Source organism: Urocampus carinirostris, chromosome 6 (genome assembly GCF_059441175.1).
Source record: "Urocampus carinirostris isolate Australia breed hairy pipefish chromosome 6, RoL_Ucar_1.0, whole genome shotgun sequence".
In the NCBI taxonomy this organism is placed as follows: Eukaryota; Metazoa; Chordata; class Actinopteri; order Syngnathiformes; family Syngnathidae; genus Urocampus; species Urocampus carinirostris.
Genome location: NC_142354.1, coordinates 31,866,335 through 31,889,168, shown reverse-complemented (window position 1 = coordinate 31,889,168; position 22,834 = coordinate 31,866,335). Strand labels below are relative to the sequence as shown.

General features: G+C 40.6%; 2 protein-coding genes across 2 annotated transcripts in view; both read right to left on the bottom strand.

Annotated features, from left to right (window-relative positions):
• The window catches only part of dnah1 (dynein, axonemal, heavy chain 1), a 49,516-nt gene extending 31,484 nt beyond the window's left edge, over window positions 1–18,032 (bottom strand). The window contains exons 1-29 of the mRNA XM_088338731.1: window positions 17,936–18,032; window positions 16,927–17,112; window positions 16,770–16,845; window positions 14,539–14,713; window positions 14,161–14,296; window positions 13,964–14,096; window positions 13,753–13,893; window positions 13,422–13,677; window positions 10,800–10,957; window positions 10,511–10,722; window positions 10,103–10,401; window positions 8,745–8,895; window positions 8,456–8,649; window positions 8,170–8,395; window positions 7,985–8,104; window positions 7,382–7,464; window positions 4,382–4,523; window positions 4,043–4,198; window positions 3,764–3,962; window positions 3,395–3,648; window positions 2,400–2,612; window positions 2,154–2,318; window positions 1,478–1,599; window positions 1,250–1,355; window positions 993–1,172; window positions 779–919; window positions 555–718; window positions 374–487; window positions 91–279 (exon numbers count right to left, since the gene is read on the bottom strand). Coding sequence (XP_088194857.1) covers window positions 91–279; window positions 374–487; window positions 555–718; window positions 779–919; window positions 993–1,172; window positions 1,250–1,355; window positions 1,478–1,599; window positions 2,154–2,318; window positions 2,400–2,612; window positions 3,395–3,648; window positions 3,764–3,962; window positions 4,043–4,198; window positions 4,382–4,523; window positions 7,382–7,464; window positions 7,985–8,104; window positions 8,170–8,395; window positions 8,456–8,649; window positions 8,745–8,895; window positions 10,103–10,401; window positions 10,511–10,722; window positions 10,800–10,957; window positions 13,422–13,677; window positions 13,753–13,893; window positions 13,964–14,096; window positions 14,161–14,296; window positions 14,539–14,713; window positions 16,770–16,845; window positions 16,927–17,106 — 4,685 coding nt within the window. The 5' untranslated portion in view covers window positions 17,107–17,112; window positions 17,936–18,032. The remainder of the gene's footprint in view (window positions 1–90; window positions 280–373; window positions 488–554; window positions 719–778; window positions 920–992; window positions 1,173–1,249; window positions 1,356–1,477; window positions 1,600–2,153; window positions 2,319–2,399; window positions 2,613–3,394; window positions 3,649–3,763; window positions 3,963–4,042; window positions 4,199–4,381; window positions 4,524–7,381; window positions 7,465–7,984; window positions 8,105–8,169; window positions 8,396–8,455; window positions 8,650–8,744; window positions 8,896–10,102; window positions 10,402–10,510; window positions 10,723–10,799; window positions 10,958–13,421; window positions 13,678–13,752; window positions 13,894–13,963; window positions 14,097–14,160; window positions 14,297–14,538; window positions 14,714–16,769; window positions 16,846–16,926; window positions 17,113–17,935) is intronic.
• Window positions 18,033–18,661: 629 nt separating this feature from the next.
• On the bottom strand, window positions 18,662–22,607 carry LOC148364587 (mitochondrial intermembrane space import and assembly protein 40-like). Its single transcript, XM_088338730.1, has 3 exons — window positions 22,406–22,607; window positions 22,033–22,131; window positions 18,662–19,834 (listed from the first exon to the last, which is right to left on the bottom strand). Exons 1-3 carry the CDS (start codon window positions 22,425–22,427, stop codon window positions 19,494–19,496), a joined length of 462 nt encoding a protein of 153 aa, XP_088194856.1. The 5' UTR covers window positions 22,428–22,607; the 3' UTR covers window positions 18,662–19,493.
• Window positions 22,608–22,834: the final 227 nt, after the last annotated feature.

The window sequence follows — 22,834 nt, the reverse complement described above, 5'->3', positions numbered from 1 at the left end:
AAAAGAGCAGCAATAGTGACTTTTGTTTTGGGCGACCCACCAACCTTTTTGGCACATTTCATAAATATTTTAATAACAGACAACATCTACCTGGCCAAACCTTTAAGGAACTTTCCCATTGCCATAAAATCCAACTGGTCAGAGCAGTTGAATACGACTGTCTGGATGGCAAGAGCCTTTCCCAGATCTTTAGTCGTTTCTGTTTTTCCTGTGCCTGCTGGACCTGCAGGAGCTCCCCCAAACTTGAGGTGAAGGGCACCTGTCAGGGTTAGGTAGCACCTGAAAGGAATAAAAATGAGTGAAATGATTAAAATCTCAAGAAAAGTTAAGAAAAAAAAATCTATAAAGAAAAGGCTGTTGGTAAAAAGTGTACTTGTCTGTGAGTGGCGTGATGACAAGCCGACCAGAGTTCCCAAGGTATTCATATCCATACAAAAATTCTGCATTCACAGCTCGGATATAGAGGTCTTCCCTAGTCCAGTAATATCTAAAAAATATGCACACATTAGAAACTGTGGCACTGTGTTGATCAGTGAATCGCTTGAACGCCAAACCTGAGTTGACTAATCCACTCAAAGTCATTGACGCTTAACACTCCCAGATCTACTAGTTTGCCTGCCACATCTTTAGCGTGCACCTCAATGACGATGAGGGCGGACAGCACGGCTCGTTGCATTTTGGAGACACCACTTCTCACCAGGTGAACCAAGTTACCCAGCTGCACAAAAAGAAAAAAATACTAAGCCCATCTGGTATACAGACTTATAAAATTCTTCACCTGTTTTTGCAGTTGAGGAAAGAGACGGTCGGCCAAGTCTTTCAGCTCCAAAGCCTCGGACACCTCTGCGGTCCAGTAGACCTGACAGCCGGCTATTACCACTTGCCCGGGCCATGATAAAACCCACTCTTCGCGAGGTTTCTGAAACACCAAGAAAGCCCAATAAACACACCGAACAAGATTTAAATCTTCAAAGAACAACTTACAAACTGACCTCAGGGTAGACTTTGAGCGAACGATCAATATAATCCCTGACTGTGGCCGTCATTGATCTTTCGACCAACCTCAGCCAGTCTTCCACATTTCCAGTGGGCATAACAGTCTTGGCCAACTCTACCTCCTCTCCTTCGCCAGAGTACATATGTGTGATCAGCAGATCCGGCTGGAATTTAAGCTGAGGAGACAACAGGTAAGCTGTAGACCATGTTCGAATAAATGAACCAGTTTTGATTGAAAGATCAAGGAACCAACCCTTGCAATATTCTCAAAACATTTGCGAAGGTGGGGCTGTACAGCAGTAGCATCTTTGGTCTGAGACAGAATCTCCAGAAGCTCATCATCGGACAGAAAGTAGAACCTGTGAAAAAAATTTTAAACTTTTATCAATCACAAATCCATTTGAAAAACACTTCAAGAATCCTTATGTGCTTAATACTCAAGCGAAGTTTCTTTTGTGCCTTTTGAGAAGTCAATATTTACCTGGGGAAGGCATTTCGTTTGATCTCCAGGTATTCGCTGAGGCCCTTTTGTACCTGTTCTAAAAGTACGTTGCACTTTTTCAATTTGTCCAGCAAGTGAGGACCAGGGCAGTAATCAATTATCTGGAGATGAATAAGAACAGACAATAATATATTTTTTTAAGTTTTATAAAAATCTTTTGTCATCAAAGAGGATCAATACAATTTTCTTCGTAATGATACCAGTACTTAACTCCTGAATAGCAACAAACCAAGTACTGATAGAAAGATGTACTCTTAATTTATTATTAATTTATTAATTTTAGAGAGCAGAAAAAACAAATAAAACCGATAACTTGAAGAAATCGGGCATCTTTCTATTGCTAGTGTTTAATGTAAGTGTTGTCTGAAAAAGTTGTTACGAGAACGCGCACTTGACGAAAATGGATCGTGATTGTTTATTTAGGAATCATAAATAAACCCTTCCATCACGTTTAACGTTTTAAACGTCTTAAAATCCTCTCCAAATTTGGACAAGGCAATTGTCCGAAACTTCAAGTTAGGCAAGCTTCCTCAGGACATTTACAAAACACAACATGTTTTCCTGATGTGTCCTGATTTGTCGAAGGTAAATTATGTTTTCTCCAAAATGGGAGCAACCGCGGATCACACGTCACCTTCCTTCTATTCAGACTGACCTTTGGGTTATCGTAAGCACCTTTCATGATTCTCTTCCATATTTCCTCCATTTGTTGATATCTCATTCCTTCAACAGGCAGTTGTTCATTAATATCATCAGAGCTGAAGATAGGCTCCAAGTAGAGCCAAGAACCCTGACATAAAAGCCATTCCTCCAGCACATCCTGAAAGCGTACAAGACGGCAGTAGAGTAACATGAGTAGGTCGTGATTGACCTAGCAATTTAACAGGATTTGCATGTTTACTTGAGTTGTTCTGAGTTTGCCTTCCCACTTGTTGATTTCGGCTTCAAACGCCTTTTTGTAGGGGGAGAAGGACATACTTTGTGTCATGACGATATGGTCATCCAGCAGCTGTAATGCTTCATCGGGACTCTTCAAGATGTAAGTGCCGGTCTCCTTGTAAGCCATAAGCTCAAAGAGAATTCCGCTCCATTCATTTTTCATCTTATACAGGGCCTAGGTTAAAAAAAACGTTAATTAGTCACATGCGTTTCAATGTTTTTCATCCATTACTAGCAGTATCAAACACAGGGGTCGGCAAACTACAAACCACAGGCCATATACAACCCACTCGGGTGTTTAATCCAGCATGGTGAACAAAGAGTTGAAACAAAGTACTCCAAAGAAAGAATTGTGTTGTTTTGGTATCACTTTTGTAACCAGTGTCCCTTAGCGTCCATCTCCTCCATATAACTGTATTTCCAATTAAAAACATTGTGTACATTGAAATAATGTAATGTAAATATTATTTTGAATATTTTTTTTTCAAGTGTGCATTTTTCTGTATTTGCAAATGTTGATATCTTGCATATATTTAACCAATATATTTATCAAATGCCATGTAAAAGAAAAAACTTTTAAATGTTTTGTTTTTTATTGCATATTAAATAACCCTGTGCTTGAAATGCAGGCATGATATACGTCTTTGTTTGACTGCCTGGTGTTTTAAAACCAATTTGATAAAATGGTCAATTTATAAACTCATATAAGATGAAATATAAATATAACGTGTAAATGACTGCATGTATATTCATTAATACATACATATTGGAAAAAAAATATCACTTGTTTCCTCATGCATTGCCAAGGTTTGGGATTGACAATGTATTGGCAGGTATAAACAAATCTAATTAATATTTTTTTTCTTCCTGGCCAAGCCACTCTGCAAACATTTTTAACTCAATGAGAAACTCCAAAGGTTTGCCCACCCCTGTTGTCAACTAAGATAACAAAATTACCTGTTCAATGGTATATTCTTTCCCAGCTGTCTCAGCCACCTGCGCTATGACATCCATGTGGTTCTGCAAACCAATTTCCAAGCAGCGGGACAACGTAAGTTTGGCTTTTGGGACAACTTTTATCCCAATGGTGTCTGAAAGTGACTCCCAGTGGTGCATTCTCATCCCTGGGTTCCTCAAACCCTGAACCAGGGGAACATAAGGACGGAACTCCTCAATCTTAGAGCGAATTAGAGATGCCACCATTTTGAGATCTAGTAAAAAAATGTTTACATCAGTTTCAACCACACGTCATCAACCTCAGAAACAACATTTAATCACCAAAACAAGCATGTCATCCATTTCTAAACAAGCATGGAGGTTACTCACCGGGGTTGTCCTTGAACTGTTTGCTACATTTATTCATAGTATCCAGAGCGCCTGTCACATTGCGCTCAAGCAGCTCAGGATCAATGGAAGTCAGTGGATCATTAAGCCAGCTCTCATGCCGATTGATCCAATCGTAGGTAGTGGTCCAGAGATCATAGTATGGCTGGAATGTCTTTGCCATTTTGTGCAGACGGTCATACTGAATCAAGCCAGATGATGTGGACTATTATATTGCAGATTCCACAATTCCATGGGCAATATACATGTTGCTTGACTCACATTTGTGACAGGATTACCAAATAAGCGTTCTCTGGTGTTGTAGGTTTGCGCCAAACCCTGGCATTCTTTTAGTTCTTTACTAGCGCGCCTCACGTCATTAGCCATCTCACTGGCATGATCGACGTCCGCTAAACCCTTGAACTTTCCAACCATAAGCTGGAAAGACAGAAGAGAATACTTGCAAAATAAATATTACTTGAAGATATGTCAGACAGCAATTTCAGGCAAGTCACTAGCCACTAGTGTTCAATTTTGCAATCAACCGCTACATTAACAGAATGCAAAATACTTAATCTAACAGTTCTCTCCACAATTTTAAAAGCAAATCGTTGACCAAACCTCAACCGCTTCAATGCGCTGCTCAAAGACGTCCTGATCTACAACCTGGATCTTCTTGAAGCGCTCCTCTTCTTCAACAAGATGGAGGGTCACTTCCTCAATCTGACGAAGTATTTTTTGGGGCCACTCGATAGCTCGCCACCTGAGATTTAATATATTCCCATATTAATCATTGAAATTTTTATTTGTAGAATGGACCATCCATCCATTGTCTTCCACTTATCCGGGGTGGGGTCGCGGGGGCAGCAGCCTTAAGAGGGAAGCCCAGACGTCCCTATCCCCAGCCACTTCCTCCAGCTCATCCGACGGGATCCCGAGGCGTTCCCAGGCCAGCCTGGAGACACAGTCTCTCCAGCATGTCATGGGTTTCCCCCGGGGCCTCCTGCCGGTGGGACATGCCCGGAACACCTCTTGAGGGAGGCGTCCGGGAGGCATCCTTATCAGATGCCCGAGCGACCTCAACTGGCTCCTCTCAATGCGGAGGAGCAGTGGCTCTACACAGAGTCTCTCCCGGATGACTGAGCTTCTCACCTTATCTCTAAGGGAGAGCCCAGACACCCTGTGGAGGAAACTCATTTCATTTACTTGTATCCGGGATCGTGTTCTTTCGGTCATAACCCGCAGTTCATGACCATAGGTGAGGTTAGGAACGTAGATCGACTGGTAGATCGAAAGCTTTGCCTTTCGGCTCAGCTCCCTCTTTACCACGACGGACCGACCCATCTGTCGATCTCTCTATCCATCCTACCCCTACTTGTGAACAAGACCCCAAAATACCTGAATTCCTCCACTTGGGGCAAGATCTCATCCCCAACCTGGAGGGAGCATGCCACCCTTTTCCGGCTGAGTACCAGGGTCTTGGACTTAGAGGTGCTGATCCTCATCCCGGCCGCTTCACACACAGCTGCGAATCGCTCCAGAGAGAGCTGAAGATCACAGCCCGAGGAGGCCAACAGCACCACATCAACTGGAAAAAGCAGTGATGCAATGCTAAGGCCGCTAAACTGGACTCCATCCCCACCAAGGCTGCGCCTAGAAATTCTGTCCATAAATGTTATGAACAGAATCGGTGACAAAGTGCAGCCAACCCTCACCGGGAACGAATCCCACTTACTGCCGGCAATGCAGACCAGACTCTGGCACCGGGAATACAGGGACTGCACAGCCCAGATAAGACTGTGCGGTGGGAACATCCAGAGCCTTAATGAACTCCAGGTGGATCTCATCGACCTCTTAATGTGTTGGTCAGGTCAGGGGTTCTGAATTTGTATACAATGTGACCATTGATTTTTGCAATCCGGAGATGGAATAAGAGCTTGCTCTGTCCACTCCACGCATCCGGGAACGGTGCATTCGCAATGATCGCAGCAAGGCTTTAAGGCTAGGACCTTAGCTTGGCCTTTTGGCTGAGAGTAAGAGTCCAGGCTCCTTGGCTTTGTAGCGTATTATGAACTGACCGATAACGGATAATGGATAATTAATAAAGAAAATAGAACAATAACCCTTAAAAAATCCTCCCCCCCCTCCTGGGGCCTTGCCGCAGAGGAGCATTTTGACCAGCTCAGTGACTTCAACCCCAGAGATATAAGAGCCGAACTCAGAGTCCTCCGGCTCCACTTATCCAGAGGAATACAAGTCGGTGGGATTGAGGAGGTCTTCGAAGTACTCTTCCCACCAATACACAACGTCCCGGGTCGAGGTCAGCAGCGCACCATCGCCACTACACACAGTGTCGATGGCACACCGCTTCCCCCCCTAAGACGCCGAAAGGTGGACCAGAATTTTCTCAAGCCGTTCGGTAGTTGCCTTTCATGGCCTAGCCAAACTCCTCCCATGCCCGAGTTTTTGCCTCGGCAACGGCCGAAGCCGCATTCCACTTGGCCAGCCAATACATGACAGCTGCTTTCAGAGTCCCACAGGCCAGGAAGGCCCGATAAGACTTTTTCTTCAGCTTGACGACATCCCTTGCCGCCGGTGACCACCAACGGGTCTGAGGGTTGTCGCCGCGGCAGGCACCGACTACCTTACCGATCAGCAGCCTCGACAATGGAACATTGGCGCAGAACATGGTCCACTCGGACTCAATGTCCCCCGCCTCCCTCGGGACATGGGCAAAGTTCTGCCGGAGGTGTTAATTGAAACTTCTTCTGACAGGAGATTCTGCTAGCCGTTCCCAACAGACCCTCACAAGACGTTTGGGTCTGCCGGGTAAGACCGGCATTTTCCCCCACCACCGGAGCCAACTCAACACCAGGTAGTGATCACTTGACAGCTCCGCCCCTCTCTTCACCCGAGTGTCCAGAACATGCAGCCGCAAGTCCGACGAAACGACAACAAAGTCAATCATCGAACTCCGGCTTAGGGTGTCCTGGTGCCAAGTGCACATATGGACACCCTTATGTCTGAACATGGTGTTCGTTATGGACAAACCATGACAGGCACAAAAGTCCAATAACGATACACCACTCGGGTTTAGGTCAGGGGGGTCGTTCTTCCCAATTACGCCCATCCAGGTCTCACTGTCATTGCCCACGTGAGCGTTGAAGTCTCCCAGCAATATGAGGGAGTCCCCCAGGGGGCGCGCTCTCAAGTACACCCTCCTAAGACTCCAAGAAGGGTGGGTACTCTGAACTGCTATTTGGTGCATAAGCACAAACAGTCACTTTTACGATGTTTAGGTTGTTTCTAAAATCAGACATATTTTTCTAGGGTTGTACATACCATGATTCTGAGTATGACTCTTAAAAACATGTTCTTTTTTTGGCTTGTTACAGTATTTCAATCAATAATAAAACATGAATAAATCAATCAATAAATAAATAAATAAAAGAGGGTTTTATCTGTCCAAATAACCCAAATAGTCCACTCTTGACCAAAAATGGGATATTTTTTACCCCAATCTATAAAGAGAGCGCCTCCTGAAACGGGGAAAAACGTGTGCAACATAAAATACATTGGAAAGACACTTTTTTTAGGACATTTTAAGGTAAGCATACTTACCTTTTGGCAAAATCTTCATTCGATAAACTGTAGAAAAATTCTTCAAATAGTTCATACTCTACTAAAATTTTTCCAACACGCTCCTGAGGAAAAAGAAAAAAAAGGTTCTAATGAAGTGGACTTGATGGGATAAATAAATGTGGGATGAAAGCGTGTGCGTGTCAGGGTTGCCGTGCCGCCCAGTTGGTCCCGGCCGGGTGACGCCGGATTCTGTTGCGGTTGCCACAGCGCCCAATTGGCCCTGCCCAGGGACACCGGCTGAGACGTATTGACTGATTGCTTCTTGGCAGTACTTAAACGCGCTCCTTTGAGCTGTTAGTTGTCTGAGCGTCTGTGATACTTCTGTGAAACTCCTGAAAGACTCCTGTTAAACTCTGTGAAATGCCTAGTCTGTGAATTTGCCTGCGTTTGATCCTGTTTTGTTTTTTGGCCTGGTTTGTTTGATTTTTACCATGCTTTTGTTTGGAATTCAATCCACTTCTGCGACCACCTATCCCCGGATCGAGTGTGCGCGCATTCGTCCTCTCCCCAATAAATTGTGAGTACGTTACGCCAGTGGGTTCTAAATTCTGTTTCTTGCCCTGGTCCGTGCGTATTTCGTACTTTGCAACTCTTGAGCTGGTCAGGGATTTGTTTCATCCATTCTCTCTTCTCTGTCAGATCCTCAATGGAATTGGAACGTTCGCCTAGCGTGTGAGCAATGGTGTTGAAGTCATCGCATTCCTGGAAAGCAATAGAAGGAATTAAATTCAGTCCAAAATGCCAAACATTTTAGAAAAATGACATACATCATCCATCTGCCTTCTTAGTTTGTCAGCATGGTGCTCCAAAGTCGCAATAGCTAAATCCTTCTTTTTGTTGACGAGGGACTGACGTACTCCCTCGACATGAACAATAAATGCACCGATGATTATGGAGGATGGCAGAGAGTTTTGGAGCATTTCTTTATCTTTAAAATGCTTTTCCACTTCTAACCTTACTGCCTTGCCTGTCTTCTCCTCATCGCCACTGACCCTGTAAAGACAGAGGATTTTTGGGGTGTGATGAATGTGTTTCATAGAAACGCACACTTACATGAAGTGGTCTTCGATTTTAAGGCTGTACAGCTCAACGAATTTGTTATACTCTGCTGAATAAGCCTTGAGAGGTAAGATAGCTTTCTTGAGAGCCAAGCAAATTTTTTCTCTCAGTTGTGATACTTTTGGCTCGCAAAGATGCACTGAGTCCAGCACAGGATCGTCACCAAATAACAGCCTCTTCATTATAAACTGGAACAGACAAAATACAGCCATTCTTTTTACACACGAAAAATGTAGATATTGTACTTATGGTAGACTTTCTGTGTAAAAAAATTTGGTTTCACCTTATCAAGCATTGGTATATTGTGTGTGACTAGTATGCCCTCGTCAAATAGGTTCAAAATAGATGCCTCAAAATTGTCCAAATTTGTACTGTAAAATACACCCGACTCATTCATATTCAAATCCACAAGGAATAAAGGCTTGTTCTTTGGCCTGCATGAAAACAAAGACACATGAAATAACAAAACAATCAATCAATCAATGAATCAATCTGTATCCAAGAAAGTTTTTTTATATAAATGAGAGCTAAATACATCATGCAATATTAACTTAATGGCAAATAAAAAAATTATTCTGAAAATTCATTCACTGCCATTGACGGCTTTAGATGTCAATGATCTGTACAGACTAAGCTGCGTTTGACAGTTACAGAATGCAAATATTAAGTATTGACATTTCAATATTACAGCTGGCTTAACATGCACAACACCTCAAAATTGCTCAAATAAAGGTGGAGTTTGTGATTTGAAAACTTAAAGCAGCAATCTTGACCTTAAGCCAAGAGATGGTCGCAGAGTAACACATAATTTGCGTGCAAGTACATGGCACTTCTTAGACACGCTCAGATACTCTTCTTTTTTCATCTTTTTGGGGGTTTGTTCCGTTCCAAACAGGTCTGATGAAATTCATATAAAAGCAGATAGGCGCAATAGAAAATAAAGCTCAGAACACATCTGAGAAAATATTTACCTTTCAACTTTTTAAGGACACCTCAAACTACGCAACCCACCTTTAAACTGTGATTTGGTAAGGAGAATTAAAATGCTGCCTCACTTTACGAACACCTCTGTCCTCGACCAAAATGACCACTGACCAAAATTTTCAAGATAAACTTGCCTTCGCTTTCGACCGAATTTTAGTGCCTTGTGGGTGTTGACTCTTCGGAACTGTGTTCTTACTCATCCAGGATCCAACATGAACAGACCTATGACCAGCCCTCTATTAAGTTTTTCTTACTTGGTGCTTTTTGGGGGTTTTCAAACGCATCATTATGTCTCCCAAAAACAGCTGAGAAATGGAAGGCAACAAGGAAGAAAGACTATACTACTAGTGAATTGGGGGAAAAAAAGAGATAATAAGAAAACAGGACATTTATGATCCGTGTCTAATCTCGCTAACCAGTTACTATTATGGCAAAGAATGATTAAAAAAATGTTTAAAATCAAAGTATGATTATTACTTATTTTTAATTTATATACTGTATATCATTATTATATACATATTTAGGGGTAAATTGCTGGTAAGATACACCTTTCATTGGAAAAAGTAGATTTTTCACACAGGCTAGAGTGGATTAATGAGTTTATCATTAAGTTTAAAAGCTGAGGCACCACTGAGAAGAATCCTTGCAATCCCTTACTTGTAGGGGCTATTGATGTAGTCATCACCCCACACTAAGTCATCGGGGCATGAAAGCACACTGCAGCATGCATCCAAAATCAGCTTGCTCAGGCAGAATAGTGAATCCTCCACAAGGTTGCGAAGTGTGTCCTGCAGGTTGTAGTGCACCACAGCCAACAGTTTGTTCAGCTTGGAAACTTTGTGCATACCCCAGTGAGTCTCGTTCATGTTGTAAGCGCCTTTGCCGATCGTTTCGAGGTTGTGTCGGAGGCTGTAAGTCACTGTGACCATCCAGGCCTCCCGGAGAAATAAACTAATCTGAATGAAAGTGAAAGAAAAAAATCCATATTCCACAGGTAAGAATGCTGTGATTAGAAAAGTCAAAGAACATTGAAAAATATTGTATTCAAGAACAACTGTTTTGTACCTGAGTTTGCATTTGAGTCTGGTTATGTTCAAACTCCTCCAGTCGGAGAGGCTTGGTCAAAGAGACATTGAATAGTTTCATGGTAGCCAGTTTGTTGCACTCCGATCTTATTTCCGATAATGTGCAGATAACTTTCGGTTCTGTCAACATGGACTTAGTAAAAAAAGCAGCTTGGTTTTTCTTGTAGTCAAAGGCAGGAACTTTTACACACCCTGAACAAGAAAGAAGACATTTGATAAGAAAAGCTAAATATCAGTCAAAATATGAATGAAACAAATTGCACTTGTACCGTTGCGTGGTACGCGCTCGTGTTCCTTTTGTGGGACCATGATGTGTGAAAACTCCTGCGGGTGACTTATCACACTTTTATCCAAGATGAAACGATTCATTGTGCGGTCATAATCCAACTTGACCTCTTTGGACAGGCCGTCCACACAATCTCTGACACTGCGTAAAAAGTCAACCCAATCATTTTATTTAACCCTCATGTTGTGTTAGGAAATGGCCCCGCTAACCGTTGTTAGCTGGTCAATTTTGACCCTGGCTCTGACTCAGTCCTGACCAATGTTCCCTCCAATCTTCCACGGGTCTGAGCGTTCACACAAAGTCGGTGAGCAACGCTTGAAACAACAGTGAGCAACAGCAATCCAAAGTGTGGCAAATAAATCATTATCAAACATGTCCAAAACTTGACATTTTGCTGAGTTTTCGGCAATGCAAAATTATTTTTCACTTTTGAATGAATTGCCTAATGTACTATTGCAAAGGTTGTTCGGCCTACAAATGTCATTTGTTTTTACAATTCTTTCACAAGATTTCCTTTTTTTTTCCCTGGCATCTTTTGTCGCATGATACTAACATTTTTGGGGGCTAATTTAGTCGGTTGCACGATACACAACTGTATTTAATTAAAACAATTTTAGGGGAAGTACAATGTTGGCAAGAAGATTGACTTGATATAATTGGAAATTATTTGAATGCAACACAAACTTTTTCTTCTTTTTCCCTGTTTTTTTGTACTTTTTAAAAAATTCCTTAAAAAACTTTATTTTTTCCAAGCTGTTACTTTTTTCTTTTTGTTCTATATTTACTTTTTTTCCTTTGTTTCTTTCTTTTCTTTTTTTCAGTTTTTTTTCCGAAATTTTCCTTCTTTTTTTTTCTCTTCCTTTTTGTCAGCGTTTCACTCCTTTTTCATTTTGCTATTTTTCTCTTTTTTGTTCTATTCCTCCCCCATTCCTTTAAGTCATTTTGTGCATAATTTTACATATTATTTGGTCATGTTGGGATTAAAGAAGCAAAAACAACTTGAAGAGCCGTCTAGGACCCGAAAGAGCCGGTTCCTTTTAGTGAGGCGAGCCGAAGAAGCCGGTTCTTGAAAAACTCTACTAACTTTACTCAACTTGGTTGTACTTCGACATTAACTTAAAAATACGGCATTTATAACACAACATCAGGGGAACCCGTGTATTTTTACCTTCATGCACTGTAACTTTGACTTAATCCGCTTCTTAATTAGCAATTTCAAGCCCTGATTTTTGTGAGCTGGCTAGATTTCCTTGTGCGCGGAAAAGCTCTGGGCAGTGCGCAATTGCGCACACACGCAGCTTAGAGGGAACATTGGTCCTGACCACCAAAAAGAAAGGAGTATTGCTTAATATATTTAATACAACATCCTAACAAACATTGTATTCATCCATAACCATCTATTACCATTGCATTTTGATTTTATGGCCCCGGAGACACATTCGTTATTACATTTGACAACCTTGCAGCGGGTCACTGGAAACTATGACAACAGAAGGGTTCAAAAATGAAACAACGTTCCTTCACCATATCACCATATATTTTGTGTACATTGCGGAATTTCGGCATCACTTTAAGAGCACTAGTACACTCAAACCAATTTGAGAACTGCCTGATTAAAGTAATCTGAATTAACCTTTTACTTGACTAGTGACAACAGAATGAGTCATAAACATGCCATTTGCGAGCAATCCGATCAGAAGGAAAAGCACAGGTGATATAATTTTAAAACTATATTCCGTTTATGCATTTAACTCTTCACGTTAAATAAAAATAAAAAGTCTTCATTAATGTCACAAACAAAAATCAACAAAGTCCTCTGCTTGTTTGCTCTCTCTCTAAAAGTGGGCAGCAATGCTGCGCCCCATCTGTCACGTCTGGCGCGGTTGCCATGGTGCCCAGTTAGTCCCAGCCGGGTGGCGCTGGATTCTGGCGCGGTTGCCACGGCGCCCAATTGGCCCCACCCATGGACACAGGCTGAGACGCATTGACTGATTGCTTCTTGGAGAACTTAAACGCATTCCTTTGAGCTGTGCTTTGCCTGAGCGTTTGTTAAACCCTGTGAGATTTTTGTGAACCTTCTGTGAGATTTCTGCAAGTTCTGTTTAACTCCAAGAAATGCCTAATTTGCCTGCGTTTGATCCTGTTATGTTTTTGCTCTGATCCGTTTGTTTTTTGGACAACTTTTCTTTCCCCAATAAATTGTGAGTACGTCTACGCGAATGGGTCCTTTTTTCCTGTTTCCTGCTCCGCTTCTGTTTACAAGGTGCGTTGGACCTGGCTTTCCAAAAACATAGACTTACACTATATCTGAATGAATACAACTATTACATCCACTGTATAAAGAGTGTAGCATTTTTCGTCATGGGAAATCAACCAATAACACGATGCTTTTTTCACGAGTGAGCCATTGAGTGCTTGTATCATTGTACTAGATGCTTACTGTGCTTTGCGGCATAAAAATATCTCAGGTGAAGAAAACAACAGATTCCTTGTGTTTTGCGAAATCATCCACACTGTGTGGAAATTCACTTATTACAGGTGGTTATAAAACGGATTAACCAGAAAAATCGAGAGAATACTGTAAGTAATGAAAGCGTAATCTTACATATCCAGCTTGAGACCAGACCCTGACATAGCTCGCATGGTGATCCTGTGAAGACAGTGCGGATCGATGGACGGTGTTTCATCCCAGATGGGCATGCAGTCCACGGTCAAGTTGTAGAGGATGAGGGACTCCGAGTTGGCTCTGAGGTGCATGGCAAATTGGATCCGCTGGACAAAGACACGGGGGTCTTCGGCACTAAAAAGCACCCGGATTCTGGGTATCCAGTGCCTGTTGCCTGTTTGTAAGCAGTTTACACCTCAGGAGGAAAAAAATAGTCGTGGTAAATCCAAGGCTGGGTGTGTCATAAACAAGTTACAGAATAGAAATGTACCAGGGCAATTTTTTTCCCCTTCTTTGAGGTTGCTGTTCGGGAAAACCTTTTCTACCAAGTACTGACATTTCTCCCTATTGTAGTCAAGAACACCAACTAGATGCCAGCTGTACTCTACTGATGGAGGGGGTTGGCCGTTTTCTGATAATAGAGTTACTATTAGATGTAAAAATATATGTCTTATTTCTCATAAGAATTTTTTTTTTCTTACCAAACGATACAGTGTCATCTAAAGGCAGTAGCGCTTTTGCCGGGATAGGTTTTCTGAAATGTGATCCTTCAATTTTACCCAGGACCAACCAGTCTTCTGCAGTACGGCAGTCATACTCCACATTGTCAAATATCTATGAAAGACAAAATAAATATGCCAATAACTTGAAAAAGATCCTATAAAGTCGCCGAGCTCACCTCAAGTGGAAGATAGGGAGATACAGTTAAATGTGCTTCATTGTAGTCCCAACAACGCGGCATCAACAGATTGGAATCAATTGATTTTTCTGACAGGAGCTTTTCAAAATCAATCTTCAAATATTCTCTTCGGCACCTTTGGAGAAGATGTGTTGGAATCTTTGGATAACACTGATAAGTATTGATAGAATTTGAAAAAAAAAAAACCCGAAGAAATAGCCCAAGGTGCAACTATGTATCGACTATATTCTTGAATTGTACTATCACCCTTCAACACAATGTGCTTACATGCCTCATATAGCCCAACACGGGTAGATGGGGCCAAGTATTTTTAATTTTATTTTTAATATTACAATTTTTCATGAGTTCCTGCTGTACCTCTCTTTGGTTAAATCACGTGGGCTTCTGCCAGGAACAGTTTTGTATGGCATCTGGACTTTGGGCGTATCTCCACCGCGGTTGAAGTAAGTTGTGAGTAGTTGCTTGGAGAAAGGGCCATAATAGTCCTTGTCATCAAACTTGTACTTAGCAAATGGAGACTTTGAGTCCGATTCTTTGGAAAAAAAAACAAAGGTCAACAAAAGCATTGATTAAGTATATACAAAACCAGGGTTTGGCAGGGTTACTTTAACTTGATTACTTTCAATTTCTTTTGGATTACTCCAATACCAAATATGCTAATAAAAGACAAAAGAAACTAAATATGAATACAATTACTAAATTTTGTGAACGGTTTGGGGAGTAACGGAACACATGGAACGGCAAAAATGATGTTGGCAAGCTGATTGGATTTATTTTCATTTTGTTTCTGTCGCATTTTATGTTAGTTTTGCCGGAGATCAAAGAGATCAAAGCCAGGAGAGAAAGCTTACCACGTGTTGTGAGTCATAATCTTATTCATATTTAGTTTCTTTTGTCTTTTATTAGCATATTTGGTATTGGAGTAATCCAAAAGTAATTGAAAGTTATCAAGTTAAAGTAACCCTACCCAACCCTGTACAAAACACTGGAACTGTATCCACAATAAACACATATCGTAAATGGTAAATGGAAAGCATTTATATAGTTCTTTAACCGGTCACTGATTACCTCCAAAGCGCTTTAAAATGCACATATCACTTTACGCATTCACACATACACACTCACACGTAAACATGGTTCCTACAGCTTAAGTTAAGTTAAATTTAAGACTTTTAACGACTTTTTAATGCATCAGATTTAAGACTGTCTAAAAATAAACAGAAATGAAACAAACAAAACAAAACAACAACCCTCATGAATTAGACGCAATTTTAAGCAAACATTTTTTTACCATTTAAATTTTAAATCACATTTTGATCCAGTTGAAAAACTTTTCATCCAAAAAAACAAGCACTCTCCAAAGATTTAGTCATGGAATTCAAGAAAAATAAAAAGGATGTTTACAGTACATTATGGATCCTTGATCAAAACTAGCAAATAACTACTAATCCCGAAAAACTCTTCTGCTACATTCATGAAGCATTTTTATTTTTATATTCTTTATATATTTTATATTTCTTATCATGATGCATAATAAATTACTTTTTTTTTACTCTTTTTTTTCGCTTGAACAAATATAAATCCTATTTATGTGTTTACATTTTAAAGACTTTAAAATTGGATTGAATCATTGCTGAAGTCAAAAGCGGATAGCTTGACACTACATAACCACATTAACTCAAATGTTTACTTTTTCAGCACTAAAGATTAAATTGTTGTTACATATGGAAAATTTCAAAATCTCAAGCCTAAAAGGTTTCTTACCATCTGAATTGTTGTCACTCTGAATTAAGAGTTGATCACTTTAAACTGCTTTTAAAGCTTAACTCTAACAGCACTAAATATTTAATTAAAGTTACATGTGGACATTTTCTAAGTTTGAGGCCTAAAAGGTTTCTCATCGTCAGAATCATTATCGTCGCGGAAGTCAACTGTGCTTTGATCGGCTTTGGAGCTTTAACTCAAGAGTTAACTTCACCAGCACTCAATATTAAATCGTAGCTACATGTGCAACATTTTGAAATTCAAGGCCTGAAAGGTTTCTCACCGGAGGATTCATCATCATCGCTGCAGTCAAAAGCGGATAGCTTGACACTATGAAATGATCTGCATTTATATAGCGCGTTTCAAGTCAATGAAGACTTCCCAAAGCGATTTACAATGTGCTTCACATTTCCCAATAGCGGCCGTGCAGCCATGTAAGGTGCGAACCTGCTTATTGGGGGTATTGGGGGTTCAGTGTCTTACCCAAGGACACTTCGACATGTAACACGGAGGAGCCGGGATTCGACCTGCGATCTCTTGATCCCAAGACGTGCGCTCTACCTCCTTAGCCACTGCCGCCACTACTTAAAACCTTATTAACTCAAAAGTTAACTCTTACAGCACTAAAGATTAAATTGTTGTTACATATAGAAAATTTCAAAATCTCAAGCCTAAAAGGTTTCTTACCATCTGAATTGTTGTCACTCTGAATTAAGAGTTGATCACTTTAAACTGCTTTTAAAGCTTAACTCTAACAGCGGTAAATATTTAATTGAAGTTGGATGTGGAAAATTTCCAAGTTTGAGGCCTACAAGGTTTCTCACCGTCGGAATCATCATCATCGTCGCTCAAAGCAAGAGTAGATAGCTGCTCCTGGGATTCTTCTTCTTCTGCACAAGACTGAAGCCATAATCAAAGTTAGATAGCATATTTCTCTATTGTGTATTACTACAAGTAATACCTCTTTGCGGGTAGTTTTACCTTGAACCTTAAAGTAGTAAACACATCGGAGTAGAGTCCCTTCTGTTTATTCTTGCGGCCTTTTCTGATAGGGGGTAGTTTCTGCCTGTTATCACTCTCAGAAGGTTGCTTTTCTTTTGGGACCATTTGGGACGAATTGTAACCAAACGTCCCAAAACCAGGCAGACGTTTGCCCTCCATTTCAAGCTTCACAAAAAAATAGTGGAAAAAGAATGAGAAGGCAACAGAGACTAAAAAGTTTTTCAGGAATATCTGGGTAGCATTTCAGATTACTGACGTCATTAATCGTTATGCGTATTTGGCTAGCTATGCCGCATCGCCTATACAAGTCAGACTAACCGGGAAAAATACTTTTCATTTTCAAGTCTTTCATATTTATTTCCTGATTTTTTTTTGTGCGTGAGGTCAGCCTTGTTTGTTTGTTTGCCCCCGTACAAACTCCAATGTTTTTTACCAAAAGCAGTAACGCCTAATGGCGTCATTGATTGACTGTGCTTAGCTTGCCAGCTCGTCTGCTGAGAAAACACGACTCAAATTGGCAATCACCAATAAATTTATGTCTAAGTCTAATCTTTTTTTTCTTTTTTCCCCTTTTGTGGGGTTCAGCCTTGTTTGGGTGCCGCCAAAAGCTCAGTGTTGAAAATAAATAAATACTTCTTTGCAATGACGTCATCGACGCCGTCGTTATGTGTAAACGCAGCATGTCATAGGCAACGTGAGTCTTAATGTAATAAACGTTCATGAAAAGACTACACAATTATCTGAATAGTCGACTCGAGGTTTGTATTTTTACAAGTGATCGAGAGTAGTGTGAGTGGTTGATTGAAATAAATGTATTTATTCACTCCGTAGAAAATTTGTTAATACTATTATTATTACAGTGTTATAATTAGAAGGGTAAAACAGCGGGTGTGCTTTACATGTGCAGAATAAAAAAAAAACAATTCAGTCAGTAATTAAAGTACTTCAAAAGTAATTATAGTAAAATAAAATGTCTTAACATACCTACAGTGAAAGTTTCGTGCAGATCTCCTTCGTAAGCGAGACAAAATGGCAAAAGACGTTTCTATTTGAAAACCAACATACACCTAACTTGACAATAGCACGAGCTGGTGTCCGTATAGAAGCCCTAATGATACATTTGTGTGCATAAAAAATATCATTTTCATTTCACAAATCTCAGTTTGCCAGTACTGTACGAGGTAAACTCACACTCGTCAACGGTTGTCGTAGAAACAGTGGGTCACGTGACTAAGTACAGCCAGCAGCTAGGAAGCGCAATGCTTCTTTTTCGACAATTGATAAATCGACATGAGTTGGAAAATGTTAGCTTTTGAATAGAATGTTAAGTAATTCATAATGTATGCTTTATCTTGTCTATTGTGCACGAATTTTTAAGTGAATGAATTAAAAGCCTTTATATTTATTGATTTGAATATTTTCAATTCTGTAAGAAAAATATCACCAGAGCTCGATTTATAGGACAGGTACTGAATGCGGTAATTTTAAATTATACATTTGTAATGGAGGGAGAAAATAAGCGATCGGTGCTGTCTAGTGGTTAAATGAAATAGTGACACCAACAGTATGTCTTTCAGTTCCCACGTATCCATTCTGATCGCCAGAAAATAATTAACATTTTTGGAACTTGGTAGGATTTTTTAATTCATTCAAGTGTGTGTGTGGGGCATTCTTTCAATATCCAAGAGATACTCCAAAAATAAGTCATTAAAAGTTGCACCACAAGAATTTTATTCTGAACGGCAGATGTAAATTTTAGACAGTTGTTCAAAGCACAGTAGATAAATGACAACCCTGAATGTTTTGATGCGTACATTTTAATAAAATATACTTGACACCATAAAAATACAAATACATTTGCTTGCATGTAATGGGTTCTATAGATGCAATTTATATTCCATAAGTATTAATATAATTTAAGGGACAAAATGTTTTGATTAATTTTATCATTTTTTTTATGAATACGAAATATGACGTCAAAAAATTGTCTGTTTTGTCGATGACGCGCATTTTATTTTGTAGTTATGTGTGCAAGTTTTTTATTGGTCATCTAGCAGTTGGGAAAATATACAGCTTAACAGTATAAACCGGGGGAAAAAAACATTTAAATAGAAAAATTCACAAAATTTAACTTTGAAACATTGAAAATATCAGAATACTCAACACTTGCATGTCTGACAATAAAAGCATACATAATTGTATGAGCTATAACGGCATGTAAGGCAGAACAGTAGTTTTGCAGTTTGAAGATCTGTCAGTCGTAATGCACAGACTGGCAGAAAAAGAGGATCATTCAAACAGACATGGTTAAAAAAAAAAAAGTCTGGAAATGGAGGTAATCATGACAACTTTTCTAACTTGTGTTGGAGAGAGTATGCAACACTTTCCAGAAATGGTTCTGTATAATGACCATCACAACACAGCATGTTCCTCTTCTCCGGCTGCCAAAACTGTATACGTTTTCTCAGGTGTTTAAGTGGCTTGAAGGCCTCGATCTAAGCAGTGGTTGTAGACAGAGATTTAAAAACCTGTCGGATTTTTAAATCTTAGCTGGCAGTCTGTCCCTCGGTCTGTGAGCTTGCTGAAAAAGAGTCAGTCTGGGACGAGCTTGGGCCTTCACTTGGGCTCTCGGATGTAACGGAGGTGGTATTTGCATCTGACGGATTGGCGGTTTCTTTGTGTTCCTCCTCAGGGTACAGCTCAGGGTACCTCTGCATGCACTCCTGCATGTTGCGAAAATGGTCGATGCACTCCGAGCCTTTGACCTCCTCCTTGCTGTAGTGGAAGCATGAAAAGGCGTCCTTAAACTGAGTGCCGCAAGGTCCGCTGGCCATGCCCCCCAAGCACGGGCAGTTCCAATTGATGTCACCATTGGCTAAGATGAGCCCTGCAGACACACGGGAAGAAAATATAATACAGGCTATAGTAAGCCACTGAGAGGGTGTCCCCAGATGTTTTCACTTAATGGCCTGGAATAAGAGTTTTTTGGCCCCTTTTTAAATCATTTTCCCCACTATATAAAATCAACAACTTACTATTTTTGAGTGCTCGAAAACGTATAACTCGAACTTTTTGTTGTTTGTCCGCATGACAAGTTGTGTCTCTAAGATGCCTGTAAGCTATTGTGCGACGCCATATAAAATGCTGGTCTGTTATTTGTTTGAGTCAAGGCACGATGAAAATAAATGCTGTATGCTATTGCCTGAATAATGTCCTTCAATGACATTCTTAGGTTCAGAATCCCGTGTGCTTCCTCAAGGCTTTGTGAGTTGGCAGACCAATACTTCATTTTCTGAACTCTGTTTTCTCACCATGGATCGGAGGCTTGCAGTGATGCTAGCAAATACATGATAACCATGGAAACAAAGCTAACAATTATCAAGAAAGACGGAAAAGGCACACAAGTTGCTACCCTCGCAAAGTTGCATGGCCAAAACAATCAACGATCGACACCATGTTAAAAATAAGAAGGTAGTCAAAGTAAAGAAGTTTAAAAATTGGTTTCCTTTTTAATCCCCCTTCATTGTCTCCACCTCCCCTATGCACCTCTCTCTGTCTACAACCAGATCAAGTTACGTCACACTAAAGGAAATTAAAAATTAATTTCTCTTTTACAGTTCATGTTTATTTACATACATTTCTACTTCACGCTTTGGTTACCGCTGGTTCACTCCTTTGCAGATTTTGAATTGAATTGTCTTGATTGCCATCATTATCAACACATCGTTTATTGTGGTCAGAGAGAGCACAGAGTAAGTGCTGCACGAGGCAGATTACGTGTGTGCGTATTGGGTGGGCGTCACTGTTTGCGTGGACTACTGTGATAGGCCCATGTATGTTGTCAAACAGCTGGGGTGGGCATCCGCAGTCTCGGAATCAAAACAATCTGGGAAGGATTGTGGCCGCTAGCTTTTAGCGGCTCGTTTCATTGAAAATAAATTCATCAATTAAATCAAACTCTCGGGAATGTCAGAGTAGCACAAAAAAAATCAACACAGGGTGCTTCGTTGATTGCTATCAGGTCTAGGAATTAACTGAGGCAGCATGAGGATAGAAAGCAATTGTGAGGCTGCAAAACCTGCCTACTGCTATGAATAAGCTATTTCAACAAGAGCAGATTAATTAGCCATGAAATAAATTACCTGGAGCTAAAACCCGTGGGAATCCACTATAGTTGGAACCCTTACCGCGGAGACATCTCAAATCGAGGACACCCGATGATAGTGCGCAGCTAACCAGCTGCTCTCTAAATTGCTTTCTTACTCTGAAAAGACAAGCCCTCCAATTGTGCTTTACTTTAGTATAATGACTAAACAACCTCTATTCCGCTGCAATTATGGTTTGTGCGTCATTTGTAGAACTGTATTTGTCATTCTGTTACAGTGGTGAACATTAAGTCGATAAAGACGTTATTTCGATTTAAGTTTAACTCTTTTGGGGCTTTTTCAAAAGGTGTGACCCTAATCTGAGGATTTTCCCTTTGTGCGGCTGGTTCTGGTCCCCGTTAACCACGAAAACAGAGGGATCTCTGTACTTACTGTATACCATTTAGTCCTTTTAACACTTTACATGAGGCACAGGATGTTCGGGCGGCATTAGCGGATTAGCAAAGGTTCTATCCCCCGCTATACAGCAATTTTAATTTGCGATCTCCACCTCAGAACAGATTAACGTCATACCAAGGTGTTCTTCTGTGGGTTGGCGTGAAACAAACATTAACAGGAATTTACCACTAAGAGTTTGAACAGAATAGAATACCTTTATTGTCATTGCTACAACATGGGATACATTGTAACAACGAAATAAGACGACTCCAGCTCCACATTTTACAGTGAGGATAATGAAACAAAGAGATAAAGGAACAAAGAACATGTTTTAACTGTCTTTGTTGTAAATAGGCTCTACTTCCTCCGGAGGGGGGTGATGAGGGACAAAAAGAAATGGTGGATCCAACTGGATGTTTGATCTTACAGTACACACAGTCCAGACATTGCATTGAAATGTCAATAAACGAGTTTGCTTTTAGCGATGTTTCCACACAAAACTCTGCCCCACTAATTTCTCTGTGCGTACTAAATTACAAACCTTGCTCCTCATATGGATCAAGAGGATCGTCTGCTATCAACTCGGCATTGCTTGGGGCATCATGGTCCTCCTTGGTCACAAATATGATTCGATCTTTTCCTGGAAACACACTACAGTTAGAACTACACATTCGCTCACTGCCAGGTGATACAGATTTTTCTTTTAAGATATAAAAGTATGTCTGAAAATGCATGGAAATTTTTAAGAATAAAAAATAAAACGATACTATACTACGAATCCAGACACGAGTGAAAAACCTTTAACCAGTAGATCAGTTGAGTCAAGTGGCGGTAGAAAGTTAGCTTTAGCATGGCCGCACCGCGGTGACATTGGAGACACGCGCAGAAAATGAATGAACAGACAGCAGTTGTACCTTCTTGCTTGCAGTAAGACATGTCTGCCCCTTGTCCAGCCTCGTTTGTCGAGGAGAAAGATAGCCGACTCGAGAGGAAAGCCTCAACAAAGGAGAAGATTTCATCTGACTACCGGCTCGGTGATTCTGCGGCACTGCCACAGTGCTTAACTTCTTGACCTCCTGCAGCGTCGCATGGAAATTACGTCATCAGTACTCGGCTGCGGTTTCGTACTCGATCTCTAAACTTTCTGGTCTTAATGGTTTGGGATGGGCTGGATCTCTTAAACACTAGGATTATCGTATGGGGCATCATTTATTTTTGGTGTGTCTTGGGCGATTACAGCTTGGTGGTCCCTATCCCCTCCAAACCAATAAATGTCGACCTCGGTCTCGAACCGGTGACCCTTCGCGTGTTAGGCGAACGTGCCAACTAATTCCAAAGTATTA